This window comes from Macaca thibetana, chromosome 10, assembly GCF_024542745.1.
Source record: "Macaca thibetana thibetana isolate TM-01 chromosome 10, ASM2454274v1, whole genome shotgun sequence".
Taxonomy (NCBI): Eukaryota; Metazoa; Chordata; class Mammalia; order Primates; family Cercopithecidae; genus Macaca; species Macaca thibetana.
Window position 1 is genome coordinate 30,860,726 of NC_065587.1, and position 26,502 is coordinate 30,887,227.

General features: G+C 48.7%; 2 protein-coding genes across 2 annotated transcripts in view; one reads left to right on the top strand and one right to left on the bottom strand.

The window, feature by feature from the left end:
* The window catches only part of PI4KA (phosphatidylinositol 4-kinase alpha), a 145,612-nt gene extending 137,748 nt beyond the window's left edge, over window positions 1-7,864 (bottom strand). Inside the window, exon 1 of the mRNA XM_050746023.1 lies at window positions 7,635-7,864. Coding sequence (XP_050601980.1) covers window positions 7,635-7,862 — 228 coding nt within the window. The 5' untranslated portion in view covers window positions 7,863-7,864. The remainder of the gene's footprint in view (window positions 1-7,634) is intronic.
* Window positions 1-26,502, top strand: part of SNAP29 (synaptosome associated protein 29) — a 212,599-nt gene that overhangs the window by 173,352 nt on the left and 12,745 nt on the right. The window contains exons 2-3 of the mRNA XM_050746293.1: window positions 8,065-8,394; window positions 20,465-20,661. Coding sequence (XP_050602250.1) covers window positions 8,158-8,394; window positions 20,465-20,661 — 434 coding nt within the window. The 5' untranslated portion in view covers window positions 8,065-8,157. The remainder of the gene's footprint in view (window positions 1-8,064; window positions 8,395-20,464; window positions 20,662-26,502) is intronic.

A 26,502-nucleotide genomic window follows, 5' to 3' on the forward strand; every position in this document is an offset into this window, starting at 1 on the left:
TTTCTTTTGAGGGCAAAGAAAATGACCTAAAAATGATCATGGCGATGGATGGACAACTCTGTGAATACACTAAAAATGATGAATTGTACATTTTAAATGGGTAAATTTTATGGTATGTGAATTATATCTCAAGAAAGCACTATTGAAAAACCTAGCCTCAGAAGGATCAAATTAAACGACAGCAACTACCTACCAGAACAAGGCCCAACATTCCCTAAAGGAAGACAACAAAAATCTAAACACTCAGGCCAGGTACAGTGGCTTGCCTGTTAACACCAGCACTTTGGGAGGCCGAGGTGGGTGAATCACTTGAGGCCAGGAGTTCAAGACTAGCCTGGAACCCCGTCTCTACTAAAATACAAAAAATTAGCTGACTGTGGTAGTGCACGCTGAAGGAGTCCCAATAGGTCCCTGGGACTATATACTCATTAAAAATTTTTTAAATTTTGGCTGGGTACAGTGACTCATGCCTATAATCTCAGCACTTTGAAAGGCTAAAGTGAGTGGATCACTTGAGCCCACGGTTTCAGATAAGCCTGGGATCTTAAGATAGTAAGATCCCATCTCTAAAAAAATTTATTTTTTTTACTTAGCCAGGTATGATGTGCACACCTATAGTCCCAACTACTTGGGAGGCTGAGGCAGGAGGATCCGTCAAACCCAGGAATTCAAGGTGGTAGTAAGTTACGATCACATCACTACACTCCAGCCTGAGTGAAAAAGCAAAACTGTCTCCAAAAAAATGTAATTTTAATTTTAAAAAATGTCTAGGCCAAGCACAGCGGCTCATGCCTATAATCCTAGCACTCTGGAAGGCCGAAGTGGACAGACAGTTTGAGTCCTGGAATTTGAGACCAGCTTGAGCAACACAGTGAGACCCTACCTCTATTTTTTTTTTTAATGTCTATTTATCCACCCCTCTAATGCCAGCGCCTAGCACAGTGCCTGCAACACAGCAAACCCCCAAAGACTTATCATATGAATGGATGGTGCCATCTGTAGCTTTTATAATAGTATAGCCTTGGTTATCTTTTTTTTTTTTTTTGAATCGGAGTCTTGCTCTGTCACCCAGGCTGGAGTGCAGTGGCGCAATCTCGGCTCACCGCACCACCTCCTGGGTTCAAGCAATTCTCTTGCCTTAGCCTCCCAAGTAGCTGGGATTACAGGTCCATACCACCATGCCCTGCTAATTTTTGTATTTTTAGTAGAGACAGGGTTGCGCCATGTTGGCCAGGCTGTTCTCAAACTCCTGACCTCAGGTGATCTGCCTGCCTCAGCCTCCGAAAGTGCTGAGATTACAGGCATGAGCCACTGTGCCTGGCTGGCCGCCTTGGCTATCCTGAATCCAGGCTTCCAGACCAGCTTGAAACACAGAAAAACATTCAGGAAAAGAGAATGGCTTCTGCAGCAGAGACAGAGCCTCTCAGGACTCAATAAACAAACGCAAATGAGACCTGAGGATTTCTGCCTTAACCCTGTATTTGTCAGTTTACCACACAAATGAAAGTAGTGTTCTGGCCGACTTGGCAATGTTCATGAAAGGCCAAGCGTTTCTCCAGTATGCCAACATATACAACAGAAGCAAATACAAAAATAGAAATATAAATAAGCAATCACGAAGATAAAATACATAAATTTCAGCAACTGACGTCAATGATGGAAATAGCTGCTGGTGAGAAAGATTAGAGGCAACCACATCTCCAATGAGTGCAAACTGCAAACACAGACAGCAGAAAAGAGAATCTGCAGTAAGGAGTAAGAAATGGAACATTTCTGCCCCCTGGGGAGGCAAACAGCTGGTGACGCAGGAGGGCACCGAGGGAAGGCTACGTGAAGACAGAGGGAGAAAGGGACCTCAGAAGGAATCAACATTGCTGACACCTTCATCTTGATCTTCTAGCTTCCAGAATGAGGAGGAAATACATCTGTGTTGTTTAAGCCAGTCTGTGGTACTCTGTTATGGCAATCTAGCAAACTAACAGTTAATATGGTATGGTTACAGGTAAAGATTTTTTCTTCTTCCAATTTCTTCTTAAAATATTTTAAGAGTTTCCCAGCACTTTGGGAGGCCGAGACGGGCGGATCACGAGGTCAGGAGATCGAGACCATCCTGGTGAACACAGTGAAACCCCGTCTCTACTAAAACTACAAAAAAACTAGCCGGGCGAGGTGGCGGGCGCCTGTAGTCCCAGCTACTTGGGAGGCTGAGGCAGGAGAATGGCGTGAACCCGGGAGGCGGAGCTTGCAGTGAGCTGAGATCCGGCCACTGCACTCCAGCCTGGGCGACAGAGCGAGACTCCGTCTCAAAAAAAAAATATATATATATATATATATTTTAAGAGTTGACTTAATAATAATGATTCTGGCAACATGTATACCCTCCGCTGACCCTCATTGTCTCTCTCCTCTCAATCTACAGATGGCTGTTCTTAACACAGTCGCACAAAGGAAAGGGAAAGAGGATGGGAAATTCTCAGCTTCCTGATGCTGAAAAAACGCCACCACTGTGATTTTTACTCCACGGCACACCACTCTAAAGTACCACTCTAACGTACACACTGAATAACCATGAACTCCAGAAAGCCCACTACCCTAAGCACCAAGCCACATATTCTTCCAACTACAGATTAGAATTAACTCATCTTATGGAGCACATATGGCCACCAAGAAGGGTTCAGCCTGTCCCTAATGCCACAGTGCCATTTAAACATCAGATCAGGCTGGGTGCAGCAGCTCACGCCTATAATCCCAGCACTTTGGGCGGCCAAGGCAAGAGAATCACTTGAGCCCAGAAATTTGAGACCAGCCTGGGCAAAATGGTGAGACTCCGTCTCTATTTTCTTTCAAAAATCAGATCAATAGTTAGCTACGACACCTCAGGATTCTGGCATTCTAACTGAAGAAAACAAAGAGAACATTTTAGGACATGGAAAAAGGGCTCTGATCAAAGCCTCCTGAGGGTGGGGAGAGGAACAGAAGCTCTGCCCATGACTCTTGGTATCCCAGGATCGAGGGTCCACTGGTTTAACACAGGCCTACAGAGGAGAGACAGAAAACAGGCCACTGAACTTCCCTGACGCAAAGGAAGATTAGCCAGGCAGAGCCAGGAGGAAGCTTGGTAGGGGTGGCTCAGCAACATTCTGAAGACAGGTGAGAACCAGGAAGGCAGAACGAGACTAGCGGGCAGATAGAAATCAGGAAGGAGGAGTCTGGAAGCCAACTGTATATGGAGATCCCAATGTTGAAAAGCCTTACTTTCTTTATTGTCTATTTTTTTCTTATCTTTCTCCCAGAGGGAGAGGGGCTGAGCACTGGGTAGGACTTGGTTCAACGGGCTTCACAGAGAGAGTGTCCTCTGAGGTGGGTTCCAATCCTGGGGGTGGGACCCCAGTCTAAAGCATAGCCTAGCAGGAAAAGCTCAAACTCAGACATGGATCAGAACAGATGCTCAAGGGTCCTGGTTTTGGCTATGGGAACACGGCAGGGGTCTAGTTTGAAATATGAGAGTAGATGGGATCTTGGCCAGGTTGGAGTAGCTCATGCCTATAATCCCAGCACTTTGGGAGGCGAAGGCAGGAGGATCCCTTAAGCCCTGGAGTTTGAGACCAGCTTGGGCAAGATGGTGAGACCCCCATGTCTATTTAAAAAAAAAAAAAGGGCCGGGCGCGGTGGCTCAAGCCTGTAATCCCAGCACTTTGGGAGGCCGAGACGGGCGGATCACAAGGTCAGGAGATCGAGACCATCCTGGCTAACATGGTGAAACCCCGTCTCTACTAAAAAAATACAAAAAACTAGCCGGGCGAGGTGGCGGACGCCTGTAGTCCCAGCTACTCGGTAGGCTGAGGCAGGAGAATGGCGTGAACCCGGGAGGTGGAGCTTGCAGTGAGCTGAGATCCGGCCACTGCACTCCAGCTTGGGTGACAGAGCGAGACTCCGTCTCAAAAAAAAAAAAAAAAAAAAAAAAAATTAGATGGGATTTCATTGTTTTATTAAAGGAAAGAGGAAAAAAAAGAGTAGATGGCAGACTTGTAGCAAGGTTGACTTGCTGCTTTTCACTTGAGCAACCAAATTAACACTGCTTCTGATTTAACTGGTCTAGTCGAAAGTAATTTTTTGTTTTGTTTTGTTTTTTTGAGACGGAGTCTCCCTTTGTCATCCAAGCCAGAATGCAGTGGTGAGATCTCGGCTCACTGCAACCTCCACCTCCTGGGTTCAAGCAATTCCCTGGCCTCAGCCTCCCAAGTAGTTGGGATTACAGATGCCCGCCACCATGCCCGGCTAACTTTTGTATTTTTAGTAGAGAAGGGGGTTTCATCATGTTGGCCAGGCTGGTCTCGAACTCCTGACCTCAAGCGATCAGACTGCCTCAGCCTCCCAAAGTGCTGGGATTATGGGCGTGAGTCACTGCGTCCAGCCTAAGGTAATTTTTTTTTAAGTAAAGTCCACAGAGCAGTAATAGGCTTGGTTTCACAGACTGGGATTAGAGTAAGTGACTAGAGTAAGTAAACACAACTGTGGCATGTAGAGAGACAAAGGTAGGGAAGGTTATGTCATTAATGTACCTCAAGTGTCACTAAAACCATGTCAGGGCTGCCTGAGTTACCAATGTCTGAGCTGAATGCAAGGTGTGGTTCTGCAAACTTAGCCTTCCCCAGGTCAACCCCATCTAGATCAAGCCCCACACAGTCCTCCAATCTCTCAGAAAGAAAGAAAAGAAAAGAAAATAGAAGAAAAGAGAAGGGAAAGAGGGAAGAGAGAAGGGAGGGGATTGGGTTTTAAACACACATCTCCTGCCGTTAAGTATCCATCTTTATTATTTCAGGTGCGTCCTCTAAAATTCCTTTACTCTTAAGAACAAGAAACTTTTCCTTGGGAATGCTAAAGGCTTTTTGTGAATTGCTTTAAAATAGAGGAATGTAGTAAGACACATATCATAGGACTATATATTAACAATGATCTCTAGCATAATCAAGTTGCAAGATCTTAGATAAGGATAAGAGGAATTCACATATACTTAATGGGTTCAGCCACTGACAGAAGCCTCCTCTATGAAATAAGTTGCTTTAGGGGGCCCCCAGACTGCCCACATGTATACAGCTGTACTCATGGCTACATTTTTCACAGTGAATGGATATCAGCAATGGGAAAAGACCTCAAGTGTCACTAAAAGCACGTCAGGGCTGCCTGTAGAAACCCATGCACAGGCTTCCTTCTGTTCTCTCCCTCCTCTGAGGATATACATCAAGCTTGCTCCTTGCTACAGCAGCAAAAAAATTCAATACATGCATGCAAAGTTTGTGCCCAGGAAAGTCCATTAGAGAATCAGCACCCTAAGTTTTTAATTTAGGCACCACCAGCCTAGCAATCAGATTCCCAGAAGGAAATCAGGTACAACAAAAAAGTGATTGGTAAATGTTGCCAATGAGACTGAAGTACTTCTTAAAGTAAGAGGCATTAGGGAGCTGCCAACCTGTGGCTATGGCTGTGTTCCTTGCAAAATAAAATTTTTTTTTTTTTGAGATGGAGTTTCGCTCTTGTCGCCCAGGTTGGAGTGCAATGGCGCAATCTTGGCTCACTGCAACCTCCGCCTCTCAGGTTCAAGTGATTCTCCTGCCTCAGTCTCCCAAGTAGCTGGGATTACAGGCACGCACCACCATGCCCAGCTAATTTTGTATTTTTAGTAGAGACAGGGTTTCACCATGTTGGCCAGGCTGGTCGCGAATTCCAACCTCAAGTGATTCACTTGTCTCAGCCTCCCAAAGTGCTGGGATTACAGGCATGAGCCACCACGCCCGACCATAAAATATAATCTTGACAACTGAAGCAGTTATTACTACAAAGCTAAGAATGTTGCAATTACAGAATGTTTTCAAGACTGGTGAACATGGCTGAAGAAGGCAAATTGAGCTCAAGGTGCCCTTTTCTGAGTTACTGATGGAAAGGGTGCTACCACTGCTGGAGCTGCAGGACCAGCTTCTCAAAGATCATCCAATTTCCTGCATTCTCTTCTCTCTTCTCCCAGAATCCAGCAATCAGACATAAGATATACTTGTTGGCTCTCCTGCTAAGAAGCGAATGTGCTGACTAGCTAGCATGAGTTTGATTTAATAAAACAGCACTATGCTCCATTAGTCAGACTACCTAATAACAGTGATCATACATTAGATACCCACAGGCCTTTCTGTTCATCTTCACAATGTTTCCACTAAGTACTATCTTGTATTGACAGAAGATAGCAAAGTATCAGAGAAGGGAACTGACCTGTCTAGAGTCACACTAGTGCAAGAAACTGATACAGGATTTAAATTCAGAGGTCCTATTTTCCAAACTCATGTCCTTTCCATTGCATTGCACTCCCTCTTTAGCTAGAAGTCAGGTTAGCACCAATTTGCCAGGACCTCCTCACCCTGAAGGTGCGTGATAAAATCAAATATGAGAACCGACAAGGCCAAGGACCAGGTCACTCTGCCAAAAGTGCCTAAAATAGCCTTTCAGCTTCACCCATCAGCAGAGAGCCACAAAACCACTCCCAACTGCAGCAGGCTTCTTTTACTGTCTTCTTATCTTGTCGGAAAACATCCTCTTTCCATTTGCCAAAAAGTTGAGTGGGAAAATAATTCCATCCTTTCGGGGCTAAACATTGTGCTGAGTCTCATCACACACTGGTGGGCAAACAAAGTTGACATTTACTGCTCACCCACTCTGTGCTCAGCCCCGTGAAGACGCTTTATGCTAGAACTCATTTAATTCTCAAGAACAACCTCCAACCTCATCTTACAAGTAACGATACAGAAGCTCTAAAAGTTGAAGTAATTTACCCAAGAAGACACGGTAAGTGCCAGTGCAGGAAACAAATTTAGGTCTAACTCTAAAACCTGTCTCCTTCCAGATCTCAAGGCACACCACTGAGTTGCCTTTCACCTTTCTCCCAAGATGAGGATTGCTCCGGCACGACTTCACCATTCTCTTCTGAAGCAATCCCGAGCTCACTTCTCTGCCCACTGACAGTTCACTCTCCCTTTCCTGCCACTGTCCCTTCTGCAAACGCACAATCTTTTACCCAATCTAACGCCCCCAGCCTCGTAGAATAACACTGCGCAGTTGGTTTACAGTGAGAAAGCACTTTCAACACAGTGTTTCGTCTTCTAGCCACCGCAGTCCGGTGAAGCCGGCAAAGCAGATAAAAGCATCCCCATTTTAAGAGAAAGGCATTTTCCCAAGGTCGCCGAATAAAAAGCAGCTGAAATCGGAAGCAAAGCCCCAGGTCTTGACCCCTGGTCATCGGCTCATCCCACTGCTCCTCACTAACGCCCGCGATCCAGTCTCCACCCCCGCGATGTCACAAGATGCTCCCTGGGCCAGCAGCTCACGTCCCCCCTACCCCAATTCCACGACCTCCCACCTGCAGCGGCCCTGCAGGCCCCACCGACCCCTCCCCCACGGTCCCTCTCTCTTCACCAGCTCCTCCCTCTGGGGCCTCCTTCCTCAGCTAGATCCCTCCGCTCAGACGTCCCCTCCCGCACAGGCTGCCTGCGAGCCCAGCCTCGGCCTCCCACCGACCTTCGTCCCGCCTCCACGCTTCGCCACCCCAGCCCCTCCTCCTGTCAGCCCGCGGCAGAGCCCGCCGACATTACCTTCTCCAAGGATGCTGGTCTCTGCACCGCCAGGGAGCGGGCCAGTGACAGGACCGTGTTGAAATAGAAACCCCGCGAGGCGCAGGAACCGGAGCCGCCGCCGCCGCCGCCGCCGCCGCCTCCCCGGCCCGGGGCCGCCGCCATCACCTCACGCGCCGCGGCGGTGCCCGCCGGCTCCCCGCTCCCGGCCAGCGAGCGCCCGACCTCAGGGCGCAGGCGTAGGCGCATCCGGCTTTCCCGCCACGTGACCTCTCAGTTGCCGACAGTAGATAGGGCGTGACTGCGGGGCGGGCCCACCGCTGCAGGGGAGAGAGGGGATGGACAGTAGGTTGCGCGCGCCGGGCGTGGGCCCCCCCCAGCCGACCTGCGCGATGGTCGGCTCCGAGGGCGGGGCCACGTGCGCGCGACGCGCGGAAGGAGTTAGCGCGACGATCGCGGGGTCGGCGGGCGGGGCGAGGCCCTGGAGGGCGGCGGTGGCTGTCTTCCTCAGTCTCCTTCTCAGACCGAGAGCCACTCCGGCACCATGTCAGCTTACCCTAAAAGCTACAATCCCTTCGACGACGACGGGGAGGACGAAGGCGCCCGGCCGGCCCCTTGGAGGGACGCCCGGGACCTTCCCGACGAGCCCGACGCGCCAGCGGACAGGCAGCAGTACTTGCGGCAGGAGGTGCTCCGCAGGGCTGAGGCCACGGCCGCCAGCACCAGCAGGTCCCTGGCCCTCATGTACGAGTCCGAGAAGGTTGGGGTCGCCTCTTCCGAGGTGAGCCTGGGGCAGGGCTGGTGTGGACCCGCCGGTGTCTGCGTTATCAAACGGAGACGAGAAATGTTTTGCTCACAATCTTGAGAATTCTCAAGTTGCCTAGCATAGATTCTTGCACCTTAGTGACTCAGTGGTGGTAACAGTCTGTTAACTATGTGAAAGTGTGTGCATCTGGGGTACTTGAAGACAGCAGTTTACCCCAGAAATCTTCTTTAGCTATTAGTCTACTTAGTTGATTTTTTTTCTTACGCCTAGCTCACGGGGAAACGCCAGATTATTTTCTGTGCAGGTGAGTAAAAATTCTGAACAGCAGGTCCTGGGTTAGGGTCTGTTTTTTCGACATTATTTCCTGTGTAAAAGTCTGGCACGGGGTTTCGGCCATTCTTTCCGGAGTGAGCCAGAAAGAGAGGACTATGTGCCTGCGAGTGTCAGGTGGTACCCTGAAGCGTCAGGGCAAGTGGTCCACGAGTTCTTTCCGCGTCATCAACCACATCTCCACCTAACCAACAGAGATACTGAAGGCCTGTCCGCCTAGACAGCTGCCGAGTTGACCAAAGTCTGAGTTTGGTTGAGTCCAGGGCCTTACCTTTACTTCCCAAATCCTAGACACACAGTGTGTGGGTTGAGTCTATTGCTCCAACTCACCTTCATCACGTCTTCCCATCTTTAGATTTCACAGAGTAGTACCTTTAATAACAATTATTGTGGCCAAGCGCGGTGACTCACGCCTGTAATTTACCCAGCACTTTGGGAGACCGAGGCAGTCGGATCACCTGGGCTCAGGAGTTCGAGACCCGCCTGGGCAACATGGTGAAACCCTGTCTTCACTAAAATTAAAAAAAAAAAAAAAAAAAAAAAAAAAAAAAAAAAAAATTTAGCTGGGTGTGGGAGCGCACCTGTAGTCGCAGCTACTCAGTGAGGTAGGAGAATCGCTTGTAGGCGGAGGTTGCCATGAGCTGAGATGTGCTGCTGCACTCCAGCCTAGGCAACAGACCGAGATCCTGGAGGGTCGTTTTTTTTTTTTTTTTTGAGATGGAATCTCGCTCTGTCGCCCAAGCTGGAGTGCAGTGGCACGATCTCGGTTCACTGCAACTTCTGCCTCCCGGGTTCAAACGATTCTCCTGCCTCAGCCTCCCGAGTAGCTGGGACTACAGGCACGCGCCGCCACACCCGGCTAATTTTTTTTGTATTTTTAGTGGAGGCGGGGTTTTGCCATATTGGCCAGACTGGTCTCGAATTCCTGACCTCAGGCGGTCCGCCCGCCTTGGCCTCACAAAGTGCTGGGATTACAGGCATGAGCAACGGTGTCTGGTAGAGAATTGTTCTTTATTGTACACCACATTCTCTCTTCAGCCTACTAATGAAACAGTTTTGTCTGGACAGAATAAAAAAAAAGGTTTAAAAAAATACAATAAGCTGGGTGCGGTTGCACTTCTGCAGTCCCAACAATGTGTGAGGCCGAGGTAGGTAGATCACTTGAGCGCAGGAGTTCAAGACCAGCAGGCGAAACTCCATCTCTACAAAATTTTAAAAATTAGCCATGCATGGCGGCATGCGCATGTGAGTGCAGCTACTCAGGAGGCTGAGGCAGGAGGATCGCTTGAGCCCAGTATGTCAAGGCTGCAGTGAGCCATGTTCATACCACTGCACTCCAGCTTGGGCGACAGAGCCACACTCTGTCATTTCCCCTTGCTATTTTCTTGGGTTACTTTCCTTCCCCACCTCTCTCTGTTCATGTATCTCTCATTGATCCACCTCCCTGTGTTTTTGTTTTTGTTTTTATTTTGAGACAGATTCTCGCTCTGTCACCAGACTGGCGTGCAGTGGCACCAACTTGGCTCACTACAGCCTCCACCTCCTGGGTTCAAGTGATTCTCCTGCCTCAGCCTCTTGAGTAGCTGGGACTATAGGCATGCGCTATCACGCCCGGCTAATTTTGGTTTTAATAGAGATGGAGTTTCACCATGTTGGCCAGAATGGTCTCAATCTCTTGACCTTGTGATACACACACCTTGGCGTCCCAAAGTCCTGGGATTATAGGCGTGAGCCACTGCGCCTGGCCCACCTCCCTGTGTTTAACTGTTGGTTTTTGGTTTTTGTTTTTTTGTTTTGTTTTGTTTGAGATGAAGTCTCACTCTGTCACCCAGGCTGGAGTGCAATGGCGTGATCTCGGCTTGCTGCAACCTCCACCTCCCCAGTTCAAGTGATTCTCCTGCCTCAGCCTCCTGAGTAGCTGGGATTACAGGCATCTGCTACCACACCTGGCTAATTTTTGTTTTTGTTTTTGTTTTTGAGACAGAGTCTTGCTCTGTCTCCCAGGCCAGAGTGCAGTGGCGTGATCTCAGCTCACTGCTACCTCCGCCTCCCAGGTCAAGCGATTCTCCTGCCTCAGCCTTCCGAGTAGCTGGGATTACAAGCACCCGCCGCCATGCCCAGCTAATTTTTCTATTTTTATTAGAGATGGGGTTTTGCCATCTCTAATAAAACATCTCTCATGTTGGCCAGGCTGGTCTCAAACTCCTGACCTTAGGTAATCTGCCCGCCTCAGCCTCCCAAAGTGCTGGGATTTGGGATGTGAGCACCGTGCCTGGTCCTAACCTTGTTGAGGAGGTTTTGCTTGTAGTTCTTCATCTCATACCTACTGGATTCCTATGTTCCATTCTAAATAGCAAGTCTCCACTTAGATTTGGGAGGATTGCCTGAGATTTTAGAGCCCTGGTGAATGGGTCACATGATTGAGGATCTCAAGCCCAAGGAAGTCAACTAACAACTATTTGAGGAGACATCTTTGTAAATTGAGAACAGATAAAGTAGGAAATCAGAATGATTCAAAGTAGGGCATTGTGGCAGAAGATAAACTTTTTTTTTTTTTTTTTTTTTTTTTTGAGACGGAGTCTGGCTCTGTCGCCCGGGCTGGAGTGCAGTGGCCGGATCTCAGCTCACTGCAAGCTCCGCCCCCCGGGTTTACGCCATTCTCCTGCCTCAGCCTCCCGAGTAGCTGGGACTACAGGCGTCCGCCACCTCGCCCGGCTAGTTTTTTGTATTTTTTAGTAGAGACGGGGTTTCACCGTGTTCGCCAGGATGGTCTCGATCTCCCGACCTAGTGATCCGCCCGTCTCGGCCTCCCAAAGTGCTGGGATTACAGGCTTGAGCCACCGCGCCCGGCCAAAGATAAACTTGAATCTAGCTTTTAAGGCTGAGGTTTACACAAGAGGAGTGAGAATAAGGGATGTTCTTAGGGAAGACAGGAGAATGTGCAAACACACTGGCCCAGCAACAGAGCTCCTGGGCCCAGAGAAGGGATGCGATAGACTGGGTGTGTTAGAGGACAGGGGATGGAGGAGGTAGCTTAGGAGCCCTTCAAGGTCATAGGGAAAGTTCTGGTCTCATAACACAGGAGAGGCAAAAATATAGGTGTGAGTTTGATATAGATTATGATGACATGCCCCATGCTGCCCCCAAAGGTCTTTCTATGCAGTGGGGACTATGAGAGCAGAGGCAGAGTGGCACTTCAGGCATATCAGGCTTGGCCAGGCCATTCATTGCTGTGAGAGGTACAGCGTGGTCATGACTGGGCAGGTGACAGGTGCTCTTGTCAGTGAGACAACACGTTGGAATTTTCCAGGATTGGATCAGTTCTCAATTATGAGAAGTCCTGGGAGTCCGGAATGACCTACATCCACACCCCACCCAGTGTTCTCCAAGCTGTCTATGTTTTTGTCTTTTGTTTTGGGGAAGGTTTTTTGAGATGGGGTCTCACTCTGTCAACCAGGCTAGAGTGCTGTGGTGCATTCTTGGCTCACTGCAGCCTCTGCCTCCAGGTTCAAGTGATCCTCCTGCCTCAGCCTCCCAAGTAGCTGGGACCACAGGTGCACGCCACCACATTCAACTGACTTTTGGTATTTTTGGTGGAGAGAGGGTTTTGCCATGTTGCCCAGGCTAGTCTCAAATTCCTGAGCTCAAATGATCTGTACAACTCAGTCTCCCAGTTCTGGATTACCGGCCTCCAAGCTGTCTGGCCTCCAAGCTGTCTTTGAATCACTCTAATGACTCTTTCATTCCCTTTGGGGTTGGGATGGGGACAGGGGAGTATGAGCTCTTTCAGCCCTCAGTGCACAGTGTGGCTTCCAGCACATTCCAGTGTACCCTGCTAACCACCCAACTTAGACGGGTGCCTCCTGGTTACCCAGCACTGTGAAACATGTCAACGCATGACAGATTTATGTCAAAGATGAGGACTTTACAAATAGGTTGGGAAGATCATAATTCAGTCCCAGCTTGGCAGGAAAATGGCTTAATTAAGTCACCTCTAGCAAAGAGAACTGCCCTTCTCCTACTGTGAAACCTGACAAGGTCTGTTTCTCACAAAGGCTCAGGTCGCAGGCTATGACTACAGAGGAACGGAGAAGTAGTGGGAGCAGGGCAGGTTTCCCCAGGCCGACTTCATAGGTGCTTTATAGAACTACAGGGAGGCTTGTAAGCCATTCATCTCTTTCCCTGTTTGGTAAGCATGATTTCTTTTCTTTCCTAAGGTGTGATTTTTATGAAGAGATATTCCAATCACATGGTTAAAAATTCAAAACATACAAAAGGGTGTAGTCTTCTCCCACTTCCCTCCCTATCCTCCCTCTGCCCCTAAAGCAACCAGTCACTTTCCCTCTTTCAGTGTTTTGGGGAGATAATGCTGTGGATAAAGATGGGGTTTTTTGTTTTTTTTTTTAAGTGACGTATTCTATACATTCTGGTCTGCATGTGCTTAATAGAATGGAGGTTGTTCCACACTAATATGTAATGAGCTGGGCTTTCTTTATGGCTATGTTGTATTCCATTGAACAAATGATTTCTATTTATGCAGCCTGTCCCCTAATGAGCATTGAGTTGTTTACATCTTTTGGTGAGTCTATTTGCATCCTACTTGGACATGGTTTTTTTTTTTTTTTTTTTTTTTTTTTTTTTTTTTTTTTTTGAGACGGAGTCTTGCTCTGTCGCCAAGGCTGGAGTGCAGTGGCCGGATCTCAGCTCACTGCAAGCTCCGCCTCCCGGGTTCACGCCATTCTCCTGCCTCAGCCTCCCGAGTAGCTGGGACGACAGGTGCCCGCCACCTCACCTGGCTAGTTTTTTTTTGTATTTTTTAGTAGAGACGGGGAACATGGTTTTTGTACACCCTTTCACCACTCCCAACGGAGGAGACCCACCTGCCCAGAACACTCCACTTCCCCTCTTGTAGCTGAACTTACTCCACTGAGGTTTTCTGGGGCCCGAGATCTCGGTTCAGGGCAATACAGCAACAAACATTAGACCAGGGTTGGAATGGCTGGCACAGTAACATCAATGGAAAGGGACAGAGTTTGAGAGTTCAAACATGATGCACTCAGCAGCCACCGCCAGCACATCCTCCACACCGTCTCATGCAGGGGCCCACCCATCTCTGTGTCCTTCCAGCACACAACAGTCACCCACACTGGGCATTCAGTTCAGAGGTGGGAGAGAGGAGGACACCCCTCCTACCCCAGGAGCAGAGGCCCTCAAGGTGTCCCGGGAACTTAGAGTAGATACATTGTCAAAAAGCGGTATCCTCATCCTCAGCAATGCTGGTCTTGGAGCAGCCCACTCCAAATTAAGGGCTGTGCAGACCAGAGTCAGCCCACTGAGGCAGCGTGTGGTGATGCTGATGTAGTCAGAGTTCTTAGCAAAAGCTGATGGATGGGGACCGGCAGCTGCTAAATAAAGTAATTCCTCAAATTTGTAAATGTCAGCTGTGGAAGAGTAGCAGTCTCTTTCTTGCTCAACTTTCTACCCCCACACTTCTCAGCACAATGTCCTTAAGTGTCATTGGTGCTCCCGAAATTGTTGCCAAATGAATAAGTGACCTGGGGAAGGAAAGGAAGGAGGGAGGGAACAGAAGATTGCCTGAAAAAGGAGGAGAAAGTGGGGTGGAAAGAATGCATTGAGCTGTGTGCCTTGGTTGCAGTGCCTGTCCCATGACCAGAAAATGCATCACAACGCATGGCAGGCTGTGTCTAGCAGGTGGGAGGGAGTCTGGTAGAGAAATGGCATTGGACCACATATTCACCACTAGGTCTGTTCAGGATTTATTCTTAATTAATTTTTAGTAAACTATCTATGATTGAATTTGACCATTGATGGCCGGGTATAGTGGCTCACACCTGTAATCCTAGCACTTGGGGAGGCTGAGGCAGGTGGATCCCTTGAACCCAGGAGTTCAAGATCAGCCTGGGGAACGTAGTAAAACCCTGGCTTTACAAAAAATACAAAAATTAGCTGGGCGTGGTGGCGCACGTCTGTAGTTCCAGCTGCTCAAGAGGCTGAGGTAAGAGGATCTCTTGAACTGGGGAGGTCAAGGCTACAGTGAGCTGAGATCATACCACCGTATTCCAGCCTGGGTAACAAAGTGAGACCCTGTCTCAAAGAAAAAAAAAGAATTAGACCATTGATCCTAGGCCAACTTGCTGGCTTGTTGGCTGTAACAGGATGCCTTCTGAGGATGGGCTGGTGGTTCGAGCGTCTGGCTGCTCTTTCCTGGGCGTATCCACTCACAGCTGCCACATTGTCCCAAGGAACCTTGCTTTGCTGACCAGGAAACATGCTGTGACAAGCTGAGCGGCCATCTGCTATACAACTTTCTGCCTCCGAGGTGTTCTCAGAGTGGGAAGTGTTGTAGGGAGGTGTTTGGGGGTTCCCAAGACCACCCTCAACTTCCGTGATTCACTGGAAGGCTGCCCAGAACTGTTATGGTGATTTCTTACAATGAAAGAATACAGATTAAAACCATCAAATGAAAAAAGTGCATAGGGCAGCGTCCAGGGGAAACCAGGCACAAGCTTCCAGTTGTCCTGTCACCATGGAGTCATGGGGACAACACTTCTCTAAGCAGTATGTGACAACACACACAGAGTATTGTCAACCAAGGACCCTCACTTAAACCTGGGTGTCCAGAGGTTTTTGGGGGTCTGTCACATAGGCATGGCTGAGTATAGTCTCCAACCCCACCAGAGGTCAAGCTGATAACGTGTAGCCCAAGACCACCATCCTATATTACATTGTTAGCATAGTCTGTCTGACCTGGCCTAAGCTTAGGCTCACTTAAACACTCTTATCAGGCAGGATATTCCAAAAACAAGAAACCAGGCTAGGGCCAGACTTCTCTTTGGAATGTGGAGTGTATAGACAACCTAGAGCTGCTGAGCTAGCCTTTTACTCAGCCCCAGGTCAGCCTGCACACAGGTGGTGAGGGGCACCAGCACTACCGCCTTTGCCCTTGGTGGTTTTTCCTCACCCTAAGACCCAATTTGTCTCTGAATCCACCCCACACTGTGGCTGCCACAGTCAGAGCCCCAGGTTTGAGCATGCGCCATGGGTGCTTACGTATTCCTGCCAGGGCTTGTGCCTGTGCACACTCCCTTGGGAAAGGAGAGACAGAACAAAGATAAATTTCAGATTTCTAGATTCAGCTCGCTGACTCCAGATTGGCCTCCATCTACTTAGGATGAACCTTACTTATCAGAACCTGAGTTTCCGAGCTCAGTGTGAGAAACACAGTGTTGATGCCCTTCCTTAGGAACCTGGGGAGGAGTCGGTCACGGAAGCCCACCTGATGTTATAAGATGTGTTGGCTTTGAATTGCAGTTGGGATCTGGTGGTCACTGCTGCCCTTTGAAGGCCTTAGCGACATCCTGTGGGTGTTCCCTGCCGAGTCCTCTGGGTAGCCCCGCTCACTCCCCACACAGTTCTCCGCCCTTGCACGAGCTGCACCCTCTGCCTGGTGCCCTTGCCTCACCCCAACTCTTTGTTGTGGTTTGTGTGTGTGTGTGTTTTTTTTTTTTTTTTTTTTGAGACAGAGTCTCGCTCTGTCGCCCAGGCTGGAGTGCAGTGGCCGGATCTCAGCTCACTGCAACCTCCGCCTCCTGGGTTTACGCCATTCTCCTGCCTCAGCCTCCCGAGTAGCGGGGATTACAGGTGCCCGCCACCTCGCCCGGCTAGTTTTTTGTATTTTTTAGTAGAGACGGGGGTTTCACCATGTTAGCCAGGATGGTCTCGATCTCCTGACCTCATGATCCGCCTGTCTCGGCCTCCCAAAGTGCTGGGATTACAGGCTTGAGCCACCGCACCTGGCCTTGTTGTGGTTTGTTTTTAAGAAAACTAAGTCCGAATGGACAGGACCCCCAACTTTCTGACTGCCTAACTTCTCAGTCTCTCCTCCAGCCTCAACAGGGAGCCTCTCTGACCCCCACCTTAAGCTGGACAGAGAGTCCGCAGGGAGAGGTGACTCTGTGTGTGTATGTGTGTGCATGCGTGCAATAGCTTTATTCTCTGCCTACAAGACTGTAAGCTCAGTGAAGCAAGGACTCATCTGCCTGCCTTGGATTCCCAGCATTGCAATGTTGTCAACAAATGAAAAACTGAGATTGAACGTCACTCATCTTGCTCTCTGTCAGACTGTAAACACTATCAGGACAGAGGCTTGGGATTGCTTCGTGGACAAAGAGAGAACTCTTGTTGGGGTTCAAGGGAGTAAGAAGAGCATCACCTGTAATGCTTAGTAGTCACTGAAACAAGGAAGCGCTTTGCATGTGCGTCCTTTACGCTGAGGGCACCTGTGGAGCTCACTTCCCTCGCAGCCACTCAAGTCCCTTCAGGGACCTCATTCTCCCAGAGGAAGGTGGAGAAGATGTGCCGTGGCACTGTGGAGGGGGATGTGGACATGCCTCAGGACCCGGAGCGGTTGAGGCCTGTCTTGGTGATGGCTGGGGCACAGGTGCCTGCCCGGCATGTCCTTGCAGACTGTCATTGTTCTCTTTCCTGGTATTTTGGTGTTTGCTCTGCCAAACCCTTCTTCCTCGTTGGTTGGAACTAGGTCACAAGCACATTAAGTCTGGTCATTTCCTCTGCCTTCTGGGGGTGGATTTTGGCAGAAGAAATACCTCCTCCTTTGCTGGCCTGGTGACCTCCAGTGAACGCTAGCTTCCAGCAAACAGAAACTTCCAGAAGCCAGAGCAGCACTCACTCGCCTGGTCTTCCAGCCTCACATGCAAGACACGCCACCCTCACAGACTTCTCTGTGCTTCCATCTAAACATCTAAATCAGCCATCTGGTTTCCTTAACAGTAGCACAGACTCTGGGAGTTTGAGAGAATGTGTCGCTTGTGAATAGGAGAAAATAAGTCCATACTGGGGAAGGTAGCTCTCCAAACTGAGATGAGGAAGTCAGGGTGGGAGGGTGTGTGGTCATGGGTTGGCCCTGATGGGAGGAGCTCCCCATAAGGGAAACTGAGGACCCCCTTGCTAATGTGACAACAGAGTGTTGGCCACCCCTTCATTCCCCAGCCCCCAACCTGGCTGCTGTGAGTGTCTTTCAGCTACAGATTATTCTGTCTTCTGCAGCCTGCAAAGCTAGCTGGAACTGGACTGTTAGAAAAACGTGTAGATGCTGGAGAAAATCTCTTTAATCCTAGACCACAGTATGGACATGAAGATGATAAACTTGAAGTAATGGAAGAAGCAGAAACACCAGATATGTTAGCAGCTCTTTTTTCTTTTGAAAACTAGCCCTTGCAAGATTTGCTTGACATACTGACTGACACAGTCCAGAAAACATTTTTCTTTTTAGTTAAAAAAGGCTGATGGTTTTTTCAGACATGTCTTGTGAACTGGCGAAAAATGTAAATGTTGAAAGCTGTAAAATTCAGCAGTTCTAAGTTTATTTCCAGCAAGAGTTAAACAAAGTTTAATAGTAAATTCAACCAGTGTTTTAGCTTTTTGCGTATACATTATGTTTTTAAATTTCACCCATTAAACAAGGACTTAGGTTACACATTGATTCCTTAAGGACTTTAAGGAAGCCACAACCATTTATTTATAGTTGCATTTTGCTCTTCTGATTACAGTTGCATTTTACTCTTCAGCGATTAAAGCTTTTTTTTTTTTTTTTTTTTTTTTAAACTTTGTTTTTAGGCATCAAGAGAGAATATATCTAAAAAACATTTGCGGCCGGGCGCGGTGACTCACGCCTGTAATCCCAGCACTTTAGGAGGCCGAGGCGGGCAGATCACAAGGTCAGGAGATCGAGACCATCCTAGCCAACACAGTGAAACCCCATGTCTACTAAAAAGAAATACAAAAAATTAGCTGGGCGTGTTGGCGGGCGCCTGTAGTCCCAGCTATTCGAGAGACTGAGGCAGGAGAATGGTGTGAACCCAGGAGGCGGAGCTTTCAGTGAGCCGAGGTTGCGCCACTGCACTCCAACCTAGGCGACAGAGCGACACTCGGTCTCAAAAAAAAAAAAAAAAAAGTATTTGCATAGTTAGTGTAATTGCTAAGCCACAGGGTGATGCGTGGATAACAGATTCAGAGGAAGGCAGCTGAGGGCAGAGGCTGCCTGAGAGCAGGAAAAAGAAGCTTGAGAGCCTTCTGGCTGGAAAGGCAGCTCAACAGATGGGCCGCAGCCGTAGATCAGTTCTGAAGCAGGGACTGAAGCAAGTTTGTCATAAATAAAGGAAAGTGGTAGTGTTCCTGTTGTGGTGGATGTATATCCACAACCAGAACCTTTAGCTCTGGAGGGACCATCAGGCTGCCACTGTGGCCAGAGAGCATCACTCACGTCTCCACTGGGCAGATTTGCAGAGACTCATCTGTGAACAGAGCAAGTCCCTGCCTCCTGGAGCTCATATGCTGTGAAGAAAAGAGAGGCTGGGTGCAGTGGCTCATACCTGTAATCCCAGCACTTTGGGAGGCCGAGGCAGGTGAATCACCTGATGTCAGGAGTTCGAGACCACCGGGCCAACATGGTAAAACCCTGTCTCTACCAAAAATACAAAAAACTAGCTATGCGTGGTGGCAGGCGCCTGGAATCCCAGCTACTCTGGAGACTGAGGCAGGAGAATCACCTGAACACAGGAGGCAGAGGTTGCAGTGAGCTAATATCATGCCACTGCACTCCAGCCTGGATGACAGAGCGAGACTCCATCTCAAAATAAAACAGAAAAGGATGTGGAGAAGAGGGTTGGTGGTTGGAAGGAGTTCTCCTTTAGGGAAGATGTCTAGGAAGGCCTCTCTCAGAGAGTGGCCTTTGAGAGGAGACCCTAATTGGATGAGGGATGAGAGGCTGAGCCATATAAGTATCCGGATGGAAAACATTACAGGCAGAGACAGTGGTGTGTGCAAAGGCCCTGGGACAGGGTCACACAAGTTAACAGGTTTTACAGCTGGAATTGCGGATGAACTAGAGTCAGACATTAATAGGACCAGAAGGGACACTGGTCCCTGAAATAGAATTCGAGGATTTGACCATGGCCAGGAGGCTCAGGTGGCCCACTGGGACCTCCTAAAGTGGGAACTTCATAAAGGAAGAATATAAGAACCAAAGTCCAGGGGGCAGTGCCAGGCCCAAGTCTGTGAGGGTTCCCAGAATTGGTGGGCTAGAGAGAATCTGCTTCCAGTTCAGGCCCTGGACTCTGAACCTCACAGGCACATTGCCATCCATCTTACCCGCTGCCCCCAGCATCGAGATGGGGTCTTGCTCTGTTGCCCAGGCTGGAGTGCCGTGGTACAATCTCAGCTCACTGCAACCTCCGCCTCCCAGGTTGAAGTGATTCTCCTGCCTCAGCCTCCCGAGTGGCTGGGATTACAGACACCCACCACCACAGCTGGCTACTTTTTGTATTTTTAGTAGACAGGGGTTTCACCATGTTGGCCAGGCTGGTCTTGAACTCCTGACCTCGTGATCTGCCCACCTCGGCCTCCCAAAGTGCTGGGATTATGGGCGTGAGCCACTGCGCCAGGCCTCTGCTATCCATCTTAACATGGTGCCGTGAACCAGCCTCTCAGGAAAAGGGTCTCATGAACAAATGAGGAAAGCAAGCAGAGGTAGGGCAGGGAGGGAGAGGCAAAGGAACGTGTTGTTGGAAAGGGTAGTGTGCCCCTCACAGATGATAGTACCCGTCTCCAGATGTGCCCACTGAGAGTTTATGAAGTGGCTGCTCCATGTGGTCCTTGACTGCCCTAGGGGAGAGTCACAGAAAGCTATAATACCACCGCCTCTTGGTTTCCCCAGGAGCTTGTCCGTCAGCGAGGAGTCCTGGAGCGCACAGAGAAGATGGTGGACAAGATGGACCAAGATTTGAAGATCAGCCAGAAACACATCAATAGCATTAAGAGCGTGTTTGGGGGGCTCGTCAATTACTTCAAATCCAAACCAGCAGAGGCCCCACCTGAACAGAATGGCACCCTCGCCTCCCAGCCCAACAGCAGGTGAGTGTGTCTTCTACCATCTGGGTATAAAGGAGCAGAAGTGGGGATTAGTGCAAATGACCAATACTTTCAGTCCACGTCAGTGTCATGAAGGGATCCAGCAACCCTTTAAGTTACTCATCAGGATATTTGTCCTCAAACATTGTGAAGCCAGAAACTGTTCTTCTGTGTTCCCATGTTCACTTGATTGACATGTAATCTGTCAACTGCTTCTCCGATAGTTGTGACCCCACTACTTTGAAAGAGGGTGTTCGCCTCAGCGTAATCAGTACAAATGTGACTCACTTCACATAATTTTTCCTTTAAAAAGTCTTTAGGGCTGGGTGCAGTGGTTCACATCTGTAATCCCGAAACTTTGGGATGCCAAGGTGAGTGGATTGCTTAAGTCCAGAAGTTCAAGACCAGCCCGGGCAACATAGTGGGACCCCAGTCTTTACAAAAATTACCCAAGCATTGTGGTGCACACCTGTAGTCGCAGCTCCTCAGGAGGCTGAGGTAAGAGGATCGCATGAGGCCTGGAGGTCAAGGCTGCAGTGAGCTGTAATGGTGCTGCTGCATTCCAACCTGAGCTACAGAGGGAGGCCCTGTCTCAAAAAAATAAAAATAAAAAAATTTATGTCTAAATTTGTCATATCTAATCCAATTCACCCATTGATTTTCATTTTAAAATTACAAGACTGAGCTCAGTGGCTTATCTGTAAAATCCCATGCTTTCAGAGGCTGAGGTGGGAGGATTGTTTGAGACCAGCCTAGACAGCATAGCAAAGACTCGTCTCTATAAAAACTAAAGAAAAAAAACAATTAGCCAGACATGATGGCACTTGCCTATAATCCTAGCTACAGGGGAGACTGCGGTGGAATTATTGCTTTAGCCCAGGTGTTAAGAGACTAGAGTAAGCTATGATGGTGCCAGTGCACTACAGCCTCAGTGACAGAGTCTCCCTGTCTCTAAAAAAATATAAAAATAAATAATTAAAATTAAAAAAATAAAGATAGAAGTTGCTTTCCTCAGGTTTTGGCTTGAAATATAAAATAACACATGAGATTGGGGGCTGGGCACGGTGGCTCACACCTGTAATCCCAGCACTTTGGGACACCGAGGCAGGCGGATCTCAAGGTCAGGAAATCGAGACCATCCTGGCTAAGACGGTGAAACGCCATCTCTACTAAAAATACAAAAAATTAGCTAGGCGTGGTGGTGGTCGCCTGTGGTCCCAGCTACTCAGGAGCCTGAGGCAGGAAAATGGCATGAACCCAGGAGGCGGAGCTTGCAGTGAGCTGAGATTGCGCCACTGCACCCCAGCCTGGGTGACAGAGCGAGACTCCATCTCAAAAAAAAAAAACAAAAAAACAAAAAACTTACATGAGATTTTGGTAGACTTCAATGTTACATGTTCAAGGATAAAGGAATGGAGTTTCTGCTAAAATAGATTACTACTGTTTGTATTTTAGCATTGTGTCTGTTTTTATTATTAAAAACAACATGGCCATATTACAGATAATCTATACATACCACAACACAAAAACAGAAAATTTCGTTTTTCCCCTTATTCAGTATTTTTATAGTTGTAACCATAGTTTTTTTTTGGTTTGATAGCCTTTTTCTTCCATTTAACCCAGAAAAAAATGTTTGATATTATAACTCGGGTTCCATAACCATCTTTCTCTCTCTCTCTCTCTCTCTCTCTGTTTTGTTTTTTTATTTTTTATTTTACTTTTTTTTTTTTTTTTTGAGACAGAGTTTCGCCCTTCTTGCCCAGGCTGGAGTGCAAAGGCGCAATCTCGGCTCACTGCAACCTCTGCCTCCCAGATTCAAGCGATTCTCCTGCCTCAGCCTCCCAAGTAGCTGGGATTACAGGTGCCCACGCCATGCCTGACTAATTCTTTTTTTTTGAGACGGAGTCTCACTTTGTCACCCAGGCTGGAGTGCAATGGTGCAATCTCGGCTCACCGCAAGCTCCACCTCCCGGGTTCACGCCATTCTCCTGCCTCAGCCTCCCGAGTAGCTGGGACTACAGGCGCCCACCACCACAGCCGGCTAAGTTTTTTGTATTTTTAGTGGAGATGGGGTTTCACCGTGTTACCCAGGATGGTCTTGATCTCCTGACCTCGTGATCTGCCTGCCTCGGCCTCCCAAAGTGCTGGGATTACAGGCGTGAGCCACCATGTCCGGCCTAATTTTTGTATTTTTAGTAGAGACGGAGTTTCACCATGTTGGCCAGTCTGGTCTCAAACTCCTGACCTCAGGTGATCCACCTGCCTCAGCCTCCTAAAGTGCTGGGATTACTGGTGTGAGCCACCACGTCCGGCTTTTTTATTTTATTTTATTTTTTTGAGACAGAGTCTCACTCTGTTGCCCAGGCTGGAGTGCAGTGGCACCATCTCAGCTCACTGAAACCTCCATTTCCCAGGTTCAATTCTCTTGCCTCAGCCTCCCAAGTAGCTGGGATTACAGGCATGTGCCACCATGCCCGACTAATTTTTGTATTTTTAGGAGAGACGGGGTTTCTCCATGTTGGCCAGGCTGGTCTCGAACTCTTGACCTCAGATGATCCGCCCGCCTCAGCCTTCCAAAGTGCTGGGATTATTATCGTGAGCCACCACATCTGGCCTCTCTCTTTGTTTTAATTCTGTAATGTGGAACTTTTCTTTTTCATTTTATTTATTTATTTTTTAAGAGACGAGGTCTTGCTATGTTGGCAAGGTTGGTCTTGAACTCCTGGCCTCAAGCAGTCCTCCCACCTCAAGCCTCTGAAAGTGCTAGGATCACAGGCACGAACCACCACACCTAATTGCAGAGCAATTTTTTTTAACGCATTACTAAGGTACAGTAAAATGCATGCATCTTAAGTGGAGAGCCAGTTACTGTGAACCTGTGTGCACTAGTGTGGCCACCACCCAGATCAAGATGTAGGGTATGGTAGGGAAGAAATTAGATAACTACTTCAAACTCAGAGTGGGGCTGGGGAGAATCCAATGTAGGTAACAAAGCTGGCGGTGATAGCAGAAAGAACAAGCACAGGCAGGTGAAGCCATCAGACTTATGGAGAGGTTCAGGCATGGTGGCTGATGCCTGTAATCCCAGCAGTTTGGGAGACTGAGGCAGGAGGATCACTTGATCCCAGCCTGAGCAACATGACAAAACCCCGTCTTTACAGGAAAACACAAAAATGAAGTTGGGCATGGTGGTTCAGGCAGGCCTGTAATCCCAGCACTTTGGGAGGCCGAGGTGGGTGGATCATTTGAGCTCAGGAGCGTGAGACCAGCCCGGCCAACATGGTGAAACCCCGTCTCTCCTAAAAATACAAAAATTAGCCAGGCGTGGCAGTGCGTGCCTGTAGTCCCAGCTACTTGGGAGGCTAAGGCAGGAGAATCCCTTAAGCCTGGGAGGCAGAGGTTATAGTGAGCAGAGATTGCGCCACTGCACCTCAGCCTGAGTAGCAGTGAGACTCTGTCTCAAAAAACACACACACACACACACACACACGAAAATTAGCCGGACGTGATGGTACGTGCCTGTGGTCCCAGCTACTGGGGCAGCTGAGGTGTACCCGACCTTTTGGCATAGGTAGGAGGATCACCTGAACCCAGGGAGGTTGAGGCTGCAGTGAGCCATGATTGTACCAGTGTACTCCAGCCTGGGTGACAGAGTGAGACCCCGTCTCAAAAAAAAAAAAAAAAAAAATACTGCAGGAAGGACCTTGCAGAGTTGGCCCTGGGAACCTGTAGGCCTCAGTGAGTGCCCTGGGGAGGCATTAGCTAAGGTTGTGAGAGTTGGTTTGTTTTTTTGGCTCAGCCATAATCACCATTCTGGGTTCTCCAGCTCAACCCTAATTTTAAACATCTGCCATTTTCCTCCAATTCTAGTTGTTGCTTGTTTTTTGTTGTTGTTGTTTTTTTCCAATATACATCAGAAAGAGGTTTTATATCCTAATCTTTGGCCACATTTAATTGCCATAGGAGAAGGTAGGATGTTCATTTGTTTTGGTCTAAGACATCCTCCGTGTACAAACTCAGGAACAGAGTGAGCCCTTGGAGGAGTGGGAAACTGGCAGGTTTGTGACTAGCACCCTTTCACAACCTTCCACATCCTACATACCTCTTCACAAAGGCTGCTGCTGGGGCTCTTGGAGGCCCCTACATCCCTGAACGTAGCTATGAAAGCCATGGAAGTCCTGTGGCTCCAGGGGCAGTTTTCTTTTTTTGGAGCATCTTGAAAACTCAAGGGCTTCCCAACAAAGGCTTCCATCAGTGAGGCAGCCATAGCTATTTCAGTGAGGTGGGCTTTGTCTCTTGGGAAGTCCTGTTTGTCCTTGGCTGACGGCTTTCCAAGCCACTTGTTCTCATTTCCACTTAAAGCTCCTGAGTTCCTATCAAGGTCCCCAAAGTCATGTACCCTGCCTGGCCTGCCCCTAGATTAGCCCCAATCAGTTGTAGCATTCTTACCATCTCTTAGTAAATGCAAGAAAGCAAAACTTTCTTTTTTTTTTTTTTCTTCTTTTTTTTGAGATGGCGTCTTGCTCAGTCGCCCAGGCTGGAGTGTAGTGGCACGATCTCGGCTCACTGCAAGCTCCGCCTCCCGGGTTCACGCCATTCTCCTGCCTCAGCCTCCCGAGTAGCTGGGACTACAGGCGCCCGCCACCTCGCCCGGCTAGTTTTTTTGTATTTTTAGTAGAGATGGGGTTCACCTTGTTAGCCAGGATGGTCTCGATCTCCTGACCTCTTGATTTGCCTGCCTAAGCCTCCCAAAGTGCTGGGATTACAGGCATGAGCCACCGCGCCCGGCTGCAAGCAACACTTTCACCCACGCTCTGCAGTTCTGTGGGAGCAGAAGCTACAGGAATGCAGTCTGTCTGTTGGAAGATATGGGGGAGGCAGACAGTCCACAGGGATGCAGTGGGGACCCAGAGGAGAGGGAGGTTGGCCCTGGGGACAGAGGAAGGCTGCACAAAGGACCTGACCTTTTGCAGAAGGTGAAGGTTTTGAAGGAACCCACCAGTTGAAGGAGGGGGTTGGTGCAGACACATGGCAGACAAAGCACAGGGGAAGCCAGTATGAAGGAAATTGTTGGCCATTTCAAGGGCCCAGCAGGGCCAGGCACAGTGGCTCACGCCTGTTATCCCAATATTTTAGAAAACTGAGGCAGGACGATCACTTGGGGCCAGAAGTTCGAGACCAGCCTGGGCAACATAGCAAGATCCTGTCTCCACAAACATAAAAATTTTTTAAAGCTGGGTATGGTGATACACGCCTGTAGTCGTATCTACATGGACAACGAAAAAAAAACGAAAAGGGGCCGGGCACAGTGGCTCACACCTGTAATCCCAGCACTTTGGGAAGCCAAGGTTGGTGGATTATGAGGTCAGGAGATCGAAACCATCCTGGCTAACACAGTGAAACCCCGTCTCTACTAAAAATACAAGAAATTAGCCGGGTGTGGTGGTGGGTGCCTGTAGTCCCAGCTGCTCGGGAGGCTGAGGCAGGAGAATGGCATGAACCTGGGAGGTGGAGGTTGCAGTGAGATCATGCCACTGCGTTCCAGCCTGGGCGACAGAGGGAGACTCCATCTCAAAAAAGAAAAAAAAATGCAGTAAATTGTGAGTAAAATTTCTGTGATCCTATCAAAACCTTTAATCCATAAATGCAGGAATACTGTCACTTAAAATCTTTTTTTTCTTTTTTTTTTTTTTTTTTTTTTTTTTTTTTTTGAGACGGAGTCTCGCTTTGTTGCCCAGGCTGGAGTGCAGTGGCCGGATCTCAGCTCACTGCAAGCTCCGCCTCCCGGGTTTATGCCATTCTCCTGCCTCAGCCTCCTGAGTAGCTGGGACTACAGGCGCCCAC